Here is a 12874-nt window from a genome sequence, read left to right as displayed (position 1 = left end):
AGCTTTTGCAACAAGAGAAGCAGGAGAGCTTCTATGTAAAACAGAGTAGCAAGGTTGTAATACCTGAGTCACGTAGCTAGTGAGAAGTAATGGAATTGCTTCTCATTCAAATTGCTGAATTTAGTAGGATACAACATTTGTAAAATGTAGTAAACTACAACAGTCTTCTCAATTGTAGCATGTAAACCCATTCCATCTTAGACAGAAAATACGTTGCAGCAAACAATAACAACCCTGATTCGGGCAGTTGAGTAATTGTATAAAGAAGTAATTTTTACACTGTAAATGAAAAGTATTTTAAAAAATTTGTGTTCCATGTCTCAAATACTGCTAATATACAAAGACAGTAGGGATCTAGTAATCAGTAATTCTAAAGGAGAGAATGTTGATAATTACAGTAAGTTACTAAACAGGATAATTTCCCAATTATATTGCCAAATACAGTCTGTCTGGAGTGCACTTCAAAACAAGAGAAAAGCTTTCACATTTGTGATTTCACTACATTGCTTAAAACAGCTGGTGAAAAATCACCAATCTTCCACACAAGTTAAAACATGCAGGCTTTTTATTTCTCTTTGTTAAATCCAGAAGCTATTTTGAAAATAAAAATCCCATGGTTTTTGAAACTACTTTTGAATTTTCTTAATTTACTTCTGAATTTACATGCAAAATTCTAATTCACTCCTTCATTAATGAAAAAAAAGTACAACTTTACCAGGATTGAAAGTATTTATTGCAAAGGTTACAAATACTTGTTCCTACCTCCACTTTTGTTCGGTAGAGAATGAGACGCTTGAGGCTGCCCACTTTGGCTATGTGGTTGAAAGCCTGAGGTGGTATTTTATCACATGATGAGAGATTTAATTCCTGAAGATTTGGACACGTTTCAGTAATGACCTCCAAGCATGTTTCATTGAGGAAATGGCCACAAGACAACTCAAGACGTACTAGTTCAGAGCCACAAACTTTCAAGAACCTGTAAAAAACACATTTTAAGTGAAAAGTAAACGTACTTTCAGGTGCGAGTCTGAATACTGTCAAAACCTTAAGCATGTAAACCAGGAAACAGCTCCTTTCAACAATGAAAAGCCTACAGACCACAGCTCTTATGTCACCTCCGTTAACTAATAGAAAACATGATTAGGTTAAAGTAAATGAATCATAACCACCCTGAAGAAGTTACTTCTGAATCACATCTGTACAAATCCAGAAGAGACCAAACTAATTAGGTTTTGAGTTAGAGAGCAATATTCAAAAACCAAAAGGTAGTCAGAGAGTCAAGGCTGTTTCACCAACATTAACTTGAGACTGTACCTAACCTAGATATTACACAATGTTTTGTACAAAGGAATATTTGACTACATATATTTTAAGAAACACAGAAGGCTATATTAATGCTATACATGGCATAAGGAGGCTAACGTCACTAAAGCAGCCTTAAAAAGCAATTCTACCTTGAAAAAGAATGGCATAAGAATCATTGGGGGTGAGAACAGTACAGAGAGGGCTTTTTATTAAATTAACATTAGTCTTGAAAACTCTGTTTCAGTTTAGAAAGTTGGAACATGCTTTCTTCTTGCCATTTACTCTGAGACAATGGAGCAAAGTACAACACAGGTAATGTTTGAAATGCTTTTAAGCAGTCCCCGAAGCCAATTCTGACAATGGCCTGCAAGTATCCACCGATGATTTCACATTTATCTTTATCTCAGAAAAATCTGCAAACGGAAAAATGATGTTAAACAAATACTTTTAAATGGGTGAAATATTCAAAAGTTTAAGACTTTCAGAAAAATAGCTCATTCCTTTCATTAACAAATAAGTCAAAATCAACACTTTGTAGCTGTTCTAGAACACAGAGATTCCTAAGGACTATTTCACATGACTTTCATTGGAAGTAAAAAAATGTAAGATATTAGAAGACAAAATATCCAAAATTTAGAAACTCTGATGTTCTCTGCATGAATTACACCTTCTGTCAGAGATCTTGTGTCAGAAATCCAAGCTCTATTATATCTCATTGAAGCTTTTAATTAAAAACACATAAGCTTATGTCCCTTTTTGTTGCAAAGATAACCTTCAAACTGTGAGTCAATCACTAGGCTTGTAAGTTTGATATTTAGTAGGAAAAAAAACCCTCACACATTTGCAGTGATTTTGTTATACTTTAAGTTTCTCCAGTAGAAAAAACTAAGTTCCTAACCTATGGGCTGCAATGAGTTCCCCCTGTTACTTCCTAGAATAGTGGAGCTACTTGTGAGAGAGCATGAAGAAGTTTCTCACAATAAATGTGTTGATCTGCTCTATTACCAGTTCTAGCCTACAAAAAACTTCATGCAGACAAAGCAGCTTTAGATTCTGACACTTTTACTGCAAAGTTAGTATTACTTTTTGGGTTTAACTCACATAATAGAAATGCCAGAGAGACAGGACGCTTCTGCTTGCACAAAACCTCCTACTGCTACTACCACTAAACAGGTACTAGCCTTCCCAAGACTCTGCTCCTGCTGAAACTTAGGATGAAATAGCTGCTGGTCTTAAAAGCAGACACATGCAGGGAGGCATTCCTCAATGACACTAACAGTAGTGCAGGACTTGAAGTCCGTCTTTCAAAATCCAAGTTTTCAAGCCTTCTCCTTTCCTTACTTTTTCATTACTCACTCAAGTCATACTTGCCATTCATCATCACCTTTCTTTATTCCTTTCATCTTGGACATTACACAGCCTAAGTTTGATTATGCAGATCCTATGCAATACGGAGGGGAAAGGAGATTCCAGGGTGGCATCTCCATCCCTGGAGGTTTCCAAGAGTCACCTGAAACCTTGACTGAGCTGATCTAGCACTGGGGACACTGGCACTTCAAGTGGGAGCTTGGAGTAGACAACCTTCAGAGGTCCCTAACATTTCTATGAGCCTATGCAAACAGAAACAAAGAGAGGGTCTGAGACATGAAAGGGGAGACATAAGCCCCAGAGGTTCTGCCAAGCATGGCCTGCAAATTGACTCCTCAGCTATTTTTGTCCAACTCTACAGGCTCTCTTTAGAATCTATTTTAGCTTGTAAAATCAGAGGTCATCAAGCACCAAGCACTTATTTGCCGTTTTCATACTGGATACAGTGAATTCACCTAGACTGGTAAGCCTTCTTATGAGCGTGTCAGAGCTGAAATGACATGACAATTTACAACAATTAGCATCAGGTATTTAAACATTAGACTGCTATTTTAGGCTAGCAATAGAGTTCAACAGTGCCATGGAGAAAGGCAGGATGGAAATCCCCTGGAAACCAGAGTAGAGGCATATGGATTCATTGCTGATTACCAATTAGCCAATTCCTTTATTTAATGAGTACTTTAACAATACTTCACACAGCTTCTTTCATCAGCAAATTATCAGGTTTGTTTGAATGGTGATATTTTCCACAAAACCTTGTCAATCGTCACTTATTAAACCTCTAGCTTTTAATTTGCTAACAGATAAATATTTTATGAATTACTCCATTACAATAATGGATGTTAGGTGAACTGCCATATAATTTAACAGGGCTTGGCTGTTATAAATGTTGGTACAGATCAACGCTTTTCTGCTTCTAGGAATGTTAAAAGTTAACATTACCAGGTCAGGGAAACACTCATTTAACCCCCTAGACTTTGAGAAGAACTCCAGGCTCACCAGCTTGAGGAGTTGTTATCCTCATAACATTCTATTTAAATTCATGACACTTGAAACACACAAACAGAGCAAACACAGCAATAGCAACGAGCATTGCACTTCATGGCTTTGCTGCCTTTTTGGAAAAGGTTATTTAGGAGACATTAAACAGAAAGGCAAGGGGGATAAGGGACATGCAGCAGAGTACAAGAACGAGCTGACAGGCATGAAGTAAAGAGATGAACAGAAAGAGAAGGAGGAATTTGAGGAAGTCACCAACCAGCACAGGGTGGAGAACATCAGGCAGAACTGCAAAGTTCTCCCAACGATCAAGGCACCCTAGTCTTTGTTTGCACTTAACAGGCTGCTCAGGACAGAGGTTTTTCCTAATGTCTTTCTACATGGATCTCCAAAGCCATATGGCAAGGTAGAAAACGGATTCTCATGCTTTCAGAACAAATGTGGCATTGCCTTCATACTTCTGAGACTTAACAGACACTCAATGCCTGACTCTGACTTAGCTCATTTGAAAACAAACAACCCCCAAAAATACACCTTCTACCCAAATCAACATTTCTTCACATCTCTCTCCTTTAATCACTGAGGACTGACTGGTTCCTGGTTTTAGTCTGTCCTCCTTTCTGCACAGTCATCCATCCCTTTAGTTTTGCTTTTATCATCAATATTTTATACGCACAATTTCTGAAGTGATTTCCCTTCATCCTTTCATGTTTGTCATGAAATATGACTGACTAAACAACCTAGAATAATGCGAATATGTACATTTAATTTGCTAGACATTGGATTGGGCCTTTCCCTCTAAGTTCATCCTCAGTCTAGACTGCAGTATTTCAGGGGGTTTTTTGTTTATTGGTTTTTTTTGTGTTGTAGAGGGTTTTTTTGGGGAGGGGGGTATTTTTTGTTCGGTTTGTTTTGGTTTTTTTTTGTTTGGTTGGTTTTTTTTTTTGTTTGGGGGGTGTTTTTAGTTTTGTTTTTTAAATAAAAAAAAAACAAACTCACTTTCCATCACCTTCTGCCTGCTCTCAAGAACTGCTGCTCATTTCCCCCCCTTCAGCTTCAGCTTTTGGGAAGTAAGTTAGTCCTAGTGAAATCCTTCTGAAACATCAAATACATCTATTTGCAGTTCGGATGCTATTTGCTCATGCTGATGTTAAACCCATCATGACCATGGGGTCACTTAGCCTATTAACAACTTCCAGTCTTGTAATTCATGTCTGCATCATAAGCATATCCGATGGGCCAAAGAAGGTACCAAAAAAAAAAAAAAATCAAGGTACAAGAGATAGCACCCTTCATGTCAGAACCAGCTGCATAAGACCTCCCAAACAAAATCCTCAAAATGCCTTTAGACATATGCTTATGAGAGTACTGAACACATTACTTTTGCTCCAGTGGTTTGTAATGGAACTGCACTGGCTATGTAAGAAGGCTTCATTTGAATAAAATCAACCCCTAATGTTCTATGCAAGTTTAAAGTTCATGCACTTTTCCATTTTCTCCCCTCAAACACTGAAGCACGTTCCTCCTCCTTTCAGTCAGTGAGTTGTTTTCTACTCTAGGTAGTTTCCAAAGTTGTGGTGACTGCATATTTGCATGGCGGCTTTTGGTACTTCCATTCGTCAGCAGACACCAACTTCTGGGATCACAGTGTCTGCACTGATAGTGCAATGAATATAAGAAATTACAAGTGCCTAATTGACTCTGAATCAGAACGTGCTACGCCAGCCTTACAGCAGAGATCTGAGGACCTAAAGAATCTTGACAAATTTACTTATGTAATTTAAAACAATGAGATTTGGCTTCTGGAATTACATTTTAACATATTTCTTAAAGTCATGTCCAGATATTTTTATACTCACAATGATGTTTTTCCTTTCAGGACTGCTGTGTTACACAACAGCAGCAGTATGTAGGACAGAAAACTGCAATAAAAGTGTTAAGACTGGTATGACCGGAGAATGAATGGGTACACACAGGTGTAGAAGCACAAGAAAGAAAAAATGGCAACGCGAGGGCTGGTAGAACAGTGTGTGTTAGTAGTCAGATTAGCAGGTCATTGAGGTCCTTTAACATACGTATGCGCCGTTTCTCAGGACACGCAGATTAGCAGATGAAGGACGGAGGTGGCAGAGAACGGCGAGGCTACGCCAACAACATATATCGGTTGTCTTGGTGCATCCGAGTATGCACACTTGAGAATGAGACTGAGTAACGTAATTTTGTTTTTAAAATGAAGTCACCTTCCTTCCTTCCAAGACATTCTAATTGTTACAATGTTATTTTCTACTCTAGCATGTATTAAACCTTTTTTTTGTCAGCAAACCTTAAACCATTGCATGCAAATAAGGAGAATATTAAGTACCTGATCATGTGTTTTTCTCAACGCAGATTAAACTATTTCAATAAAAACGTGCAAAACAAACTATTACTTAATCTCAGTTACAGCAACCCTAGGTTTCACTAAAAACTGTGGAAATTAAAAAAAGACAGATGCGATTTTTAAATTGAGAATCCCTGTCAAGTCACACATTATTCCTGTTTTCTGTGACTGAGTATTTGATGCATGTTTCAGTAATTTCTCTGACCTTCCTGCTAGTTTGATTCATAGCAAAGCCTCACCAAGTTAAACATTGTCAAAATACACCTATATGAAACAGCAACTAAAGCCTTCAAACCTTAACAGCCACAACATTGTTAAAAAAATATTCCTGGATGTGCTTGCCATGCAAACACTGCATCACTAACCTGAAAATAAAACACTACTAATTCATTTTCACAGTATAAAATGTTAGAAGTAAATAAAAATCCCAATACCTCAGATATTTGAAGCAAAAGAGTTTAAACAATCTAATGACATTATCAGTGATACAAAGAAATCTGCATGTGAAACTCTGTTTTTAAACTGTCATCGTCCTTGAGCTTAAACCTCAGAGCATTTATTCAGCATCGCGATATTTAGTACACCTCCAGCCAACTTGCCTCACTTTTCCTATATAGGTCTTATCCTCCCACGCTGATATTTCCCTGGCATGAAGAAATCCACCATACCTCTAACGCCAAGAGAAATGCAGTGCTGCTTACGCAATGCTTGCTGTGAAATCTTTATTTGTTCCTTGTCACTTTGCATTCCAGACACTTGAGACTGCTCAGATATTCATTTGTCTTTCACTTTTCCATATACTCTTAGTTCAATCTAAACGATAAAGTTCAGCTCATTTATATTATATGCTGAAATCAAAACTTTATGATAGTAATTTTTAGCCCTAAGGAGTAGATGTTATCAATAAGTTAAAATACCTTCAGCTTTGCCTCAGGATGTTCATATGCCTGAAGCATTCTATCTTCTCATGATAATACAGTATTTGCTTCAGTCACATTTCTTAAAACTAGTCTTTGTAAAAATTTTCTACTTTAATACATTTTTGCAAGAAAATATATATTTTCAGTTATTTCTTACAATCATGTCTATATGAACCTTTTAAAGCAACACACAAATTTACACAAGCTACTTCAAGATTGTTGTAAGAAACCACAGATAAAAACTTTTTTGAAAGACAGTTCAAAATATAATTTGAGCAAGAGTAGCATTTAAACATGCCCTGACTTGCAGAAATCATAACCTAAACTGTATAGTTGTAAGAATGAAACTAACTGTGCCAGTTTTGAATTCAACACTGCCAGCTGTAACACCAAATGCTGAGAAAAGTGCAAAAATAAAGAAAACAAAATAAAAAACAGGCCCTGTAAAAGTGAAATGCTGTTATCTATGAGGATAAGGTATTTTGGTTTTAGCATTTTGCCGTTTCTATGCTGCAGCAACTTGCAGTGTTTGTGAAGTTATTTACAATTTTCATTTAGCAAATAATGTTTTTTTCTCCTTGAATTGACGAATATAAGTTGGCCTTTTAAAAACAGCATAACGGAGTCCTTCAAATTGTTACAACTTCTAGGCAGAATTCTTTACACCTCCAAGTAGTTGGCTTGGCAGCCATTCATGGTCACTTATGCAGCAACTTATCACAAAATTTACAAACTCGAAGTATTGGAATAAGTAATTTAGGCTCGTTTGAACTCAACCTCAAGTTACAAGACCACTTTTTTACCAATTGAATCCAAAATAAAAGATGCAGCTTGGTACTCTATAGGCACACCTCATTGACTTATTTAAAAATTTCTGTTGCAGAAAGAAAGAGAAAATACCAAGACCAGAGAGGGAGCCAAAGAGAGCAGGACAAAGAAAAAACAACAAACTGATTCAGAAACATTCATGCAGTAGGCAGCAAGAGAAGATTTTGCACTAATAAACGTAGTGGTACATGTCTTCTACTGTTACGTATAGACAGACAGAAATAAGTATTTAATTTCTGCAAAGGACAATTACAGTCTGAAAATCTGATTAAGTCTTTAGTAACAGTTAACATCAGCAGGTAACTGATAAAAGCAGCAATGCGCTCTCCCCAGCCAAATGAGAACCTCCTCTGCAAGACTCATTCTGAAGAGTAAACTAGAAAAAAAATTTAAATGTGAAATAGAATTCCTAGGGAAGTCAAAGTACCTCCATTCTTTGGAAACTCTGTTTTGCATAGTAACTCCCAAAAGTCAGGCTGGGCAAGGAACAACTAGAAGTCCAAAAGGAAAAATTGTGGGAATTCATAACTACGTGTCCTGGGTGCTGCAATATCCACATGGTGGTGGTTTCTTAATGACAGCCAGGGCAATAAAACTGAAACATTACTTGTGAGATTTCTCCTTTGAGGAACAGTATCTCTTACCAGGAAGCTACTTTTTTGAAGAAAGTTACGTTAATGCTTTTGAAAAGCAACTGTTATTCTAATAAGTCTCCTGTATAATTCCATAGCAAATGAGCTGCAAATTTTCCTGTCCTGGAGGCCAGCAAATTTGACAAACCTGCTGATGAAGAATGTCAAAAGGAAAATTTGTGTTTGGAAACTCTACTAGAAAAGACACTTCTATAGAACAAAGAGTTGCAAAATTATTTCTGCATTAGGAAAAAGGAGACTTTCAAAACCAGACCTAGTTACAGCAGAGAAGTTGTGATTCAGGAGTGAAAATTCTGAGCAGAAGTCACACCTGAAAATCATTTAGCTTACAACTTTGTTTCAAAAATTTAAGATTGAACTGCATCCCCATTCCTAGATTGCTTGTATCTCTTCCAAGAAATACTTTTGCCTAGAAATACAGGTAACTTCACAATTGTATGATTGTCCAAGAACACTTTTTCCCCTTGTTACAAATAAATATCACCTGTATTAATGAATATAAAATTGACCATGTTTATTCACAGATTATTAAGAGTCAAACGATGAATATTTATTCTTTTGGAAACACTGACTACAGGTAAGTGCTGTTATTAGTTCAGCACCGAAATAAAAAAGTCATTAGCAATAAAGCCAACTAACTGCAAGTCAGAAATGCCAGAACCGCAAAAGTTTATAATTCTCTGAATTTGGTCATTCATTTCTTTCAAGATTACAAAAATATTTAGCAGTACTGCATGTTCAAAAAAAAATAATGAAAATTTTAAAAAATTGCCATGAAGATGCAGATACATTAAGTTTTCAAAGGACAGATTTAATAGCTAAGCATCAGAAAGCAAGCACATCATGATTTCAGAGTTGAATTCTCAATTAAAGCTTGCATATTTATCCTCTGCATAACTTATCTAATACAAAATCCAAATTTAGGAGAAACGTTTGTACCCCACTCAACAACTAGCTGACATCTATCTCCTTTTTCTACCAACAAGCACAAAAGAGCATAGGGTTCTTGGATTATAGTGGAAGGTCAGGAAAAAAGGAAGCGACGTTCTAATCTTGTCAAAGTATTGCTTCAAATTATTTTACTTGCCCAGGGAAGGCACCCAGGCACCAAAGGAAAGAAAATATTTGAATACTTGATTTAACCTTTTTATTCAGAAAACAAATGAGAGTTAAGACTTTTTTCTTTTAGATATATTAAACATTTCTGTTTCTTATCAGTCAAGTTCTGCTTTCACCTGCCATTGCTGATTACCTCTTAGTTGAAGCAGCAATTTTTGCTTAAATGAAATGCATTGATAGATGCTGTTTAACTAATGCAAACGAGCAAAGGAGCAAGAAATGATATGTTAAGAAAGCAGAGAACACAGCTATTATACAGAGAAGAATCCCTGCGAATTTGCTATTTTAATGACCTACAGCACAGTCATATTTTCAGCTCAGTGGAAGATGCACATGCAAACCCCCTGTTTCCCAACAGGGCTAATGTTTTAAATCATTTTTATGAAAATATTTGCATTTACATTGCACTCCAGTGATTACTTACGGCCCATACCTTGTAAGCATGCACTGTAATCAGTTTATTACTGCAGCCATTCTAATACAGTCCTACTGATGACTCATCTGTACAAAGAACAACTGCAAACATTTTCTTCGTGAGATGGACTTTTGACAGCTTTGTTCTAGTGGAGTCTTTTAGAAGCCCAGGAGAAAGCAAAACACTGCTCACCCTGGAAGAAGCCTTTCAGTCACAAGCAGTTTGGCACATGCAGACTCTACATATTGAAACGGACTTCTGCCGCTGTATCTACTATCTCGTACTGTTTTAGCTGTTGTTTTTTTCTACATCACAACAATCACACCCTTTACAGTAAATCAAAGATGTTTCTTGTCTTTTAATAAGGTTTCAAATACTTAGTGAAACTACTGTGCAGCAGCTCTGCAAACAGAGCTTGTCAAAATACTTCTGTACATTTAGCACTGACCTGCTAAATCCAGAAACAGAGATGGCTCCCCTGTTTCCAGTCCAAGATAAATTCAGCCACTGGATGAGAGTGCAGCGAGACTGTAGGTATTCCAGAGATGTGTCATTAATCCTTGCCCAGTAAGGTTGTAAACTGAGATGAATGTACTGTAGAGGATCACAGCAATGTTGGTATAGTAGCTTACAAGTTTGTGCTAGTCTACACAGGTCTGGTACTGTAAGGTGACTCAAAATCAACTGGATGAGCTATATTAAAAACAGAAAAAAAGTCACAGATGGTCATATAGCACTTGAAATGTTAAGGGAAAACTGCAAAGAAATAAGAAAAGATGTTCTAACTTCAAAGAAAAGTAAATCCTTTTACTTAAAAGTAACTTCTCGAATAAATCGATTAACTATTAAATAGGACTGCACTGCCTTCTCAATTTGACAACATATTAAACAAGAAAGGAAAAAGCAGATCAGCATATGAAAGTGACACGAAGCTTTAAAATTATAAGTTTCCTTATCCATGCCAATTTAAACAGTGATATACATGTAAACACTACATTTACATATTTCCCCTCACAATGTCTGCACTGCTGTTGATCAGAACACTGAGTCGGCATCCTCTTTCTTCTCTGGATTTGGTTTTTAAGATGGTAGCATATTTGCAGAGTACATGGAAAAACCATACCATGTCCCAGTTTCCCCACACCCTGAGCTGATTTCAGATTTATTCCTCTGCTCCCTGCTTTAAAAACCAGTGTTTTGTCTTCTACCTTATATCCTCTCCCATCCATGCTGGACTATGCAACTAGGTAAAAAATTCAACATATTCAGATCTTCTTTTAAGAAGTAATCTCTTCCTTGCTGTAACACTTTGAGAGCATTTTTGTTCTATGCCAGAGCCAAACCTGAAAGGCAAAACCCCTTTTACCTTTATCAGAGCAAATAATCTCAGCTTCAGAATAATCACCAGCTCTTCTGACTAGCATCACTATACATGTTTTTGTAATGACTTATCTCACGCTCAGAAATTAAGAAATATCCCATCTCCTATCATGCTCTGTTTTCCTTTCTAAAGGAAGATGAACACACGCAGACACATACTCACTTTAGGAAATAACAAAAATGCTCAACAAAAAAGATCTGCTTTAGCTTAGAAACTGAGAGAAAATGCACTTAAAAAATGAAATCTAAAAATTAATGTTTACTTTACCAGGGCTGTCTTTAACAGCTATAAGTACCTGCACTCAAGTTATGTAACTAAAACTAAGTGTTTTCAAGCAGAGTGGGAAACAATAACAGGCTGAAATGAGTCAGTGTAAATAAAAAAAAAAAAAAAACCAACAAAAACAACACACAACCCACAAACCAGCTTAAACTGAAGAGAGTCCTGTGGCCCTTTCAAAATACCATAATGCTCCATTTTAATGTCTTGTAAGGATTCATAAGACAAAACCGCCAAAAATAAGAATAAAATGCTTGACATAAAATAAAAATGAAGCTGTTTGTGAGATCCAAACAGATTGTACTTCCAACGTACCAGTTTATGCAGCTAGCTTCCGCCTCCCCTCCTCCCCCCTTCATTTTTGGAAGAGAAGAAATAAGAAAACAATCCAACTTCCTGCAAAATGAAAAATGTTACTTCCTACTCAGCTCCAGATTTAGTATTTGGATTTCAAACACCATCTACGACTCTTCAGAAAATTTAACTTCAACTCCAATGCCAAAATACCATGTTTGCATATACTCCAGTTTCTCTCAAGCCTTCCCTCTCCCCTTCTCCTTGCTCCTCCTTCCCCCTAAAAACAGCCCAGGCGTTTTGTCTCCGCAGGTGCCTGGATCTCTCACCTCAGCTCCTTGCAGAGGATCTGCACAGACATTTCAATGTCACAGCAATACATGTAACATATATATATATAAAATAACTGCACTTAATATATTATAATCAATAAAGTTTGCTCCCACCTGACATTTAGTGTGTTGGCATTTTGGTATCAGAGAGCGAGCAAACTAACCAGGAGCGAACATAGATACAATCCCAAGTTACTATCTTGATTTTTGCTTGGCTCAGACCCATACTTCAGCTTAAAAGTTGCTTAGCACAGTTTTGTTTGTCATTCTAATAGTAGACACCTAAACATATACCTATTTTTCTAAAGGCCATCAATTTAACTTTAAATAATTTTCAATATTCTGAAAGACAGCTTCAAACTATTTTGCAATCTTTCAGCTATTTCACACTCTGTAAGCCACCTAAATATCTATTTTATGAATGTCTTTTTCCTCAGATTTTTCCTATGCTTATTTAGTAAGTTTTCTAGAGCAGAGAGCTCAACAACAAAGGCTGCACAGTTAGCTGAATTTATGTCTACAATTAATGTGGCGTAATAACGTCTGATAAAAACAAAGTAACACAAATTTTGTTCAATGGAAAAAAAAAAGTTATTTTGTG

The 12874-nt window shown here is 36.5% G+C and overlaps 1 protein-coding gene across 18 annotated transcripts in view; it reads right to left on the bottom strand.

Moving 5' to 3' along the window:
• Nucleotides 1-12874, bottom strand: part of FBXL4 (F-box and leucine rich repeat protein 4) — a 70658-nt gene that overhangs the window by 35335 nt on the left and 22449 nt on the right. For all 18 annotated transcript variants that reach the window (XR_015708028.1, XR_015708027.1, XM_087773721.1 and 15 more), the window contains 2 exons: nucleotides 10436-10680; nucleotides 763-976 (listed from right to left, as the gene is read on the bottom strand). Coding sequence is in view for 16 of the 18 variants with exons in the window: in XM_087773721.1 (XP_087629847.1) it covers nucleotides 763-976; nucleotides 10436-10680 (459 nt within the window). In the remaining 2 variants the exon portion in view is untranslated. The remainder of the gene's footprint in view (nucleotides 1-762; nucleotides 977-10435; nucleotides 10681-12874) is intronic.

The sequence above is a fragment of the Nipponia nippon genome, unplaced genomic scaffold, assembly GCF_047370975.1.
Source record: "Nipponia nippon isolate SJK-2023a ecotype South Korea unplaced genomic scaffold, ASM4737097v1 scaffold_4, whole genome shotgun sequence".
Lineage (NCBI taxonomy): Eukaryota > Metazoa > Chordata > Aves > Pelecaniformes > Threskiornithidae > Nipponia > Nipponia nippon.
The sequence above is the reverse complement of the archived record's forward strand: the minus strand, read 5'-3'. Positions and strand labels throughout refer to the sequence as shown.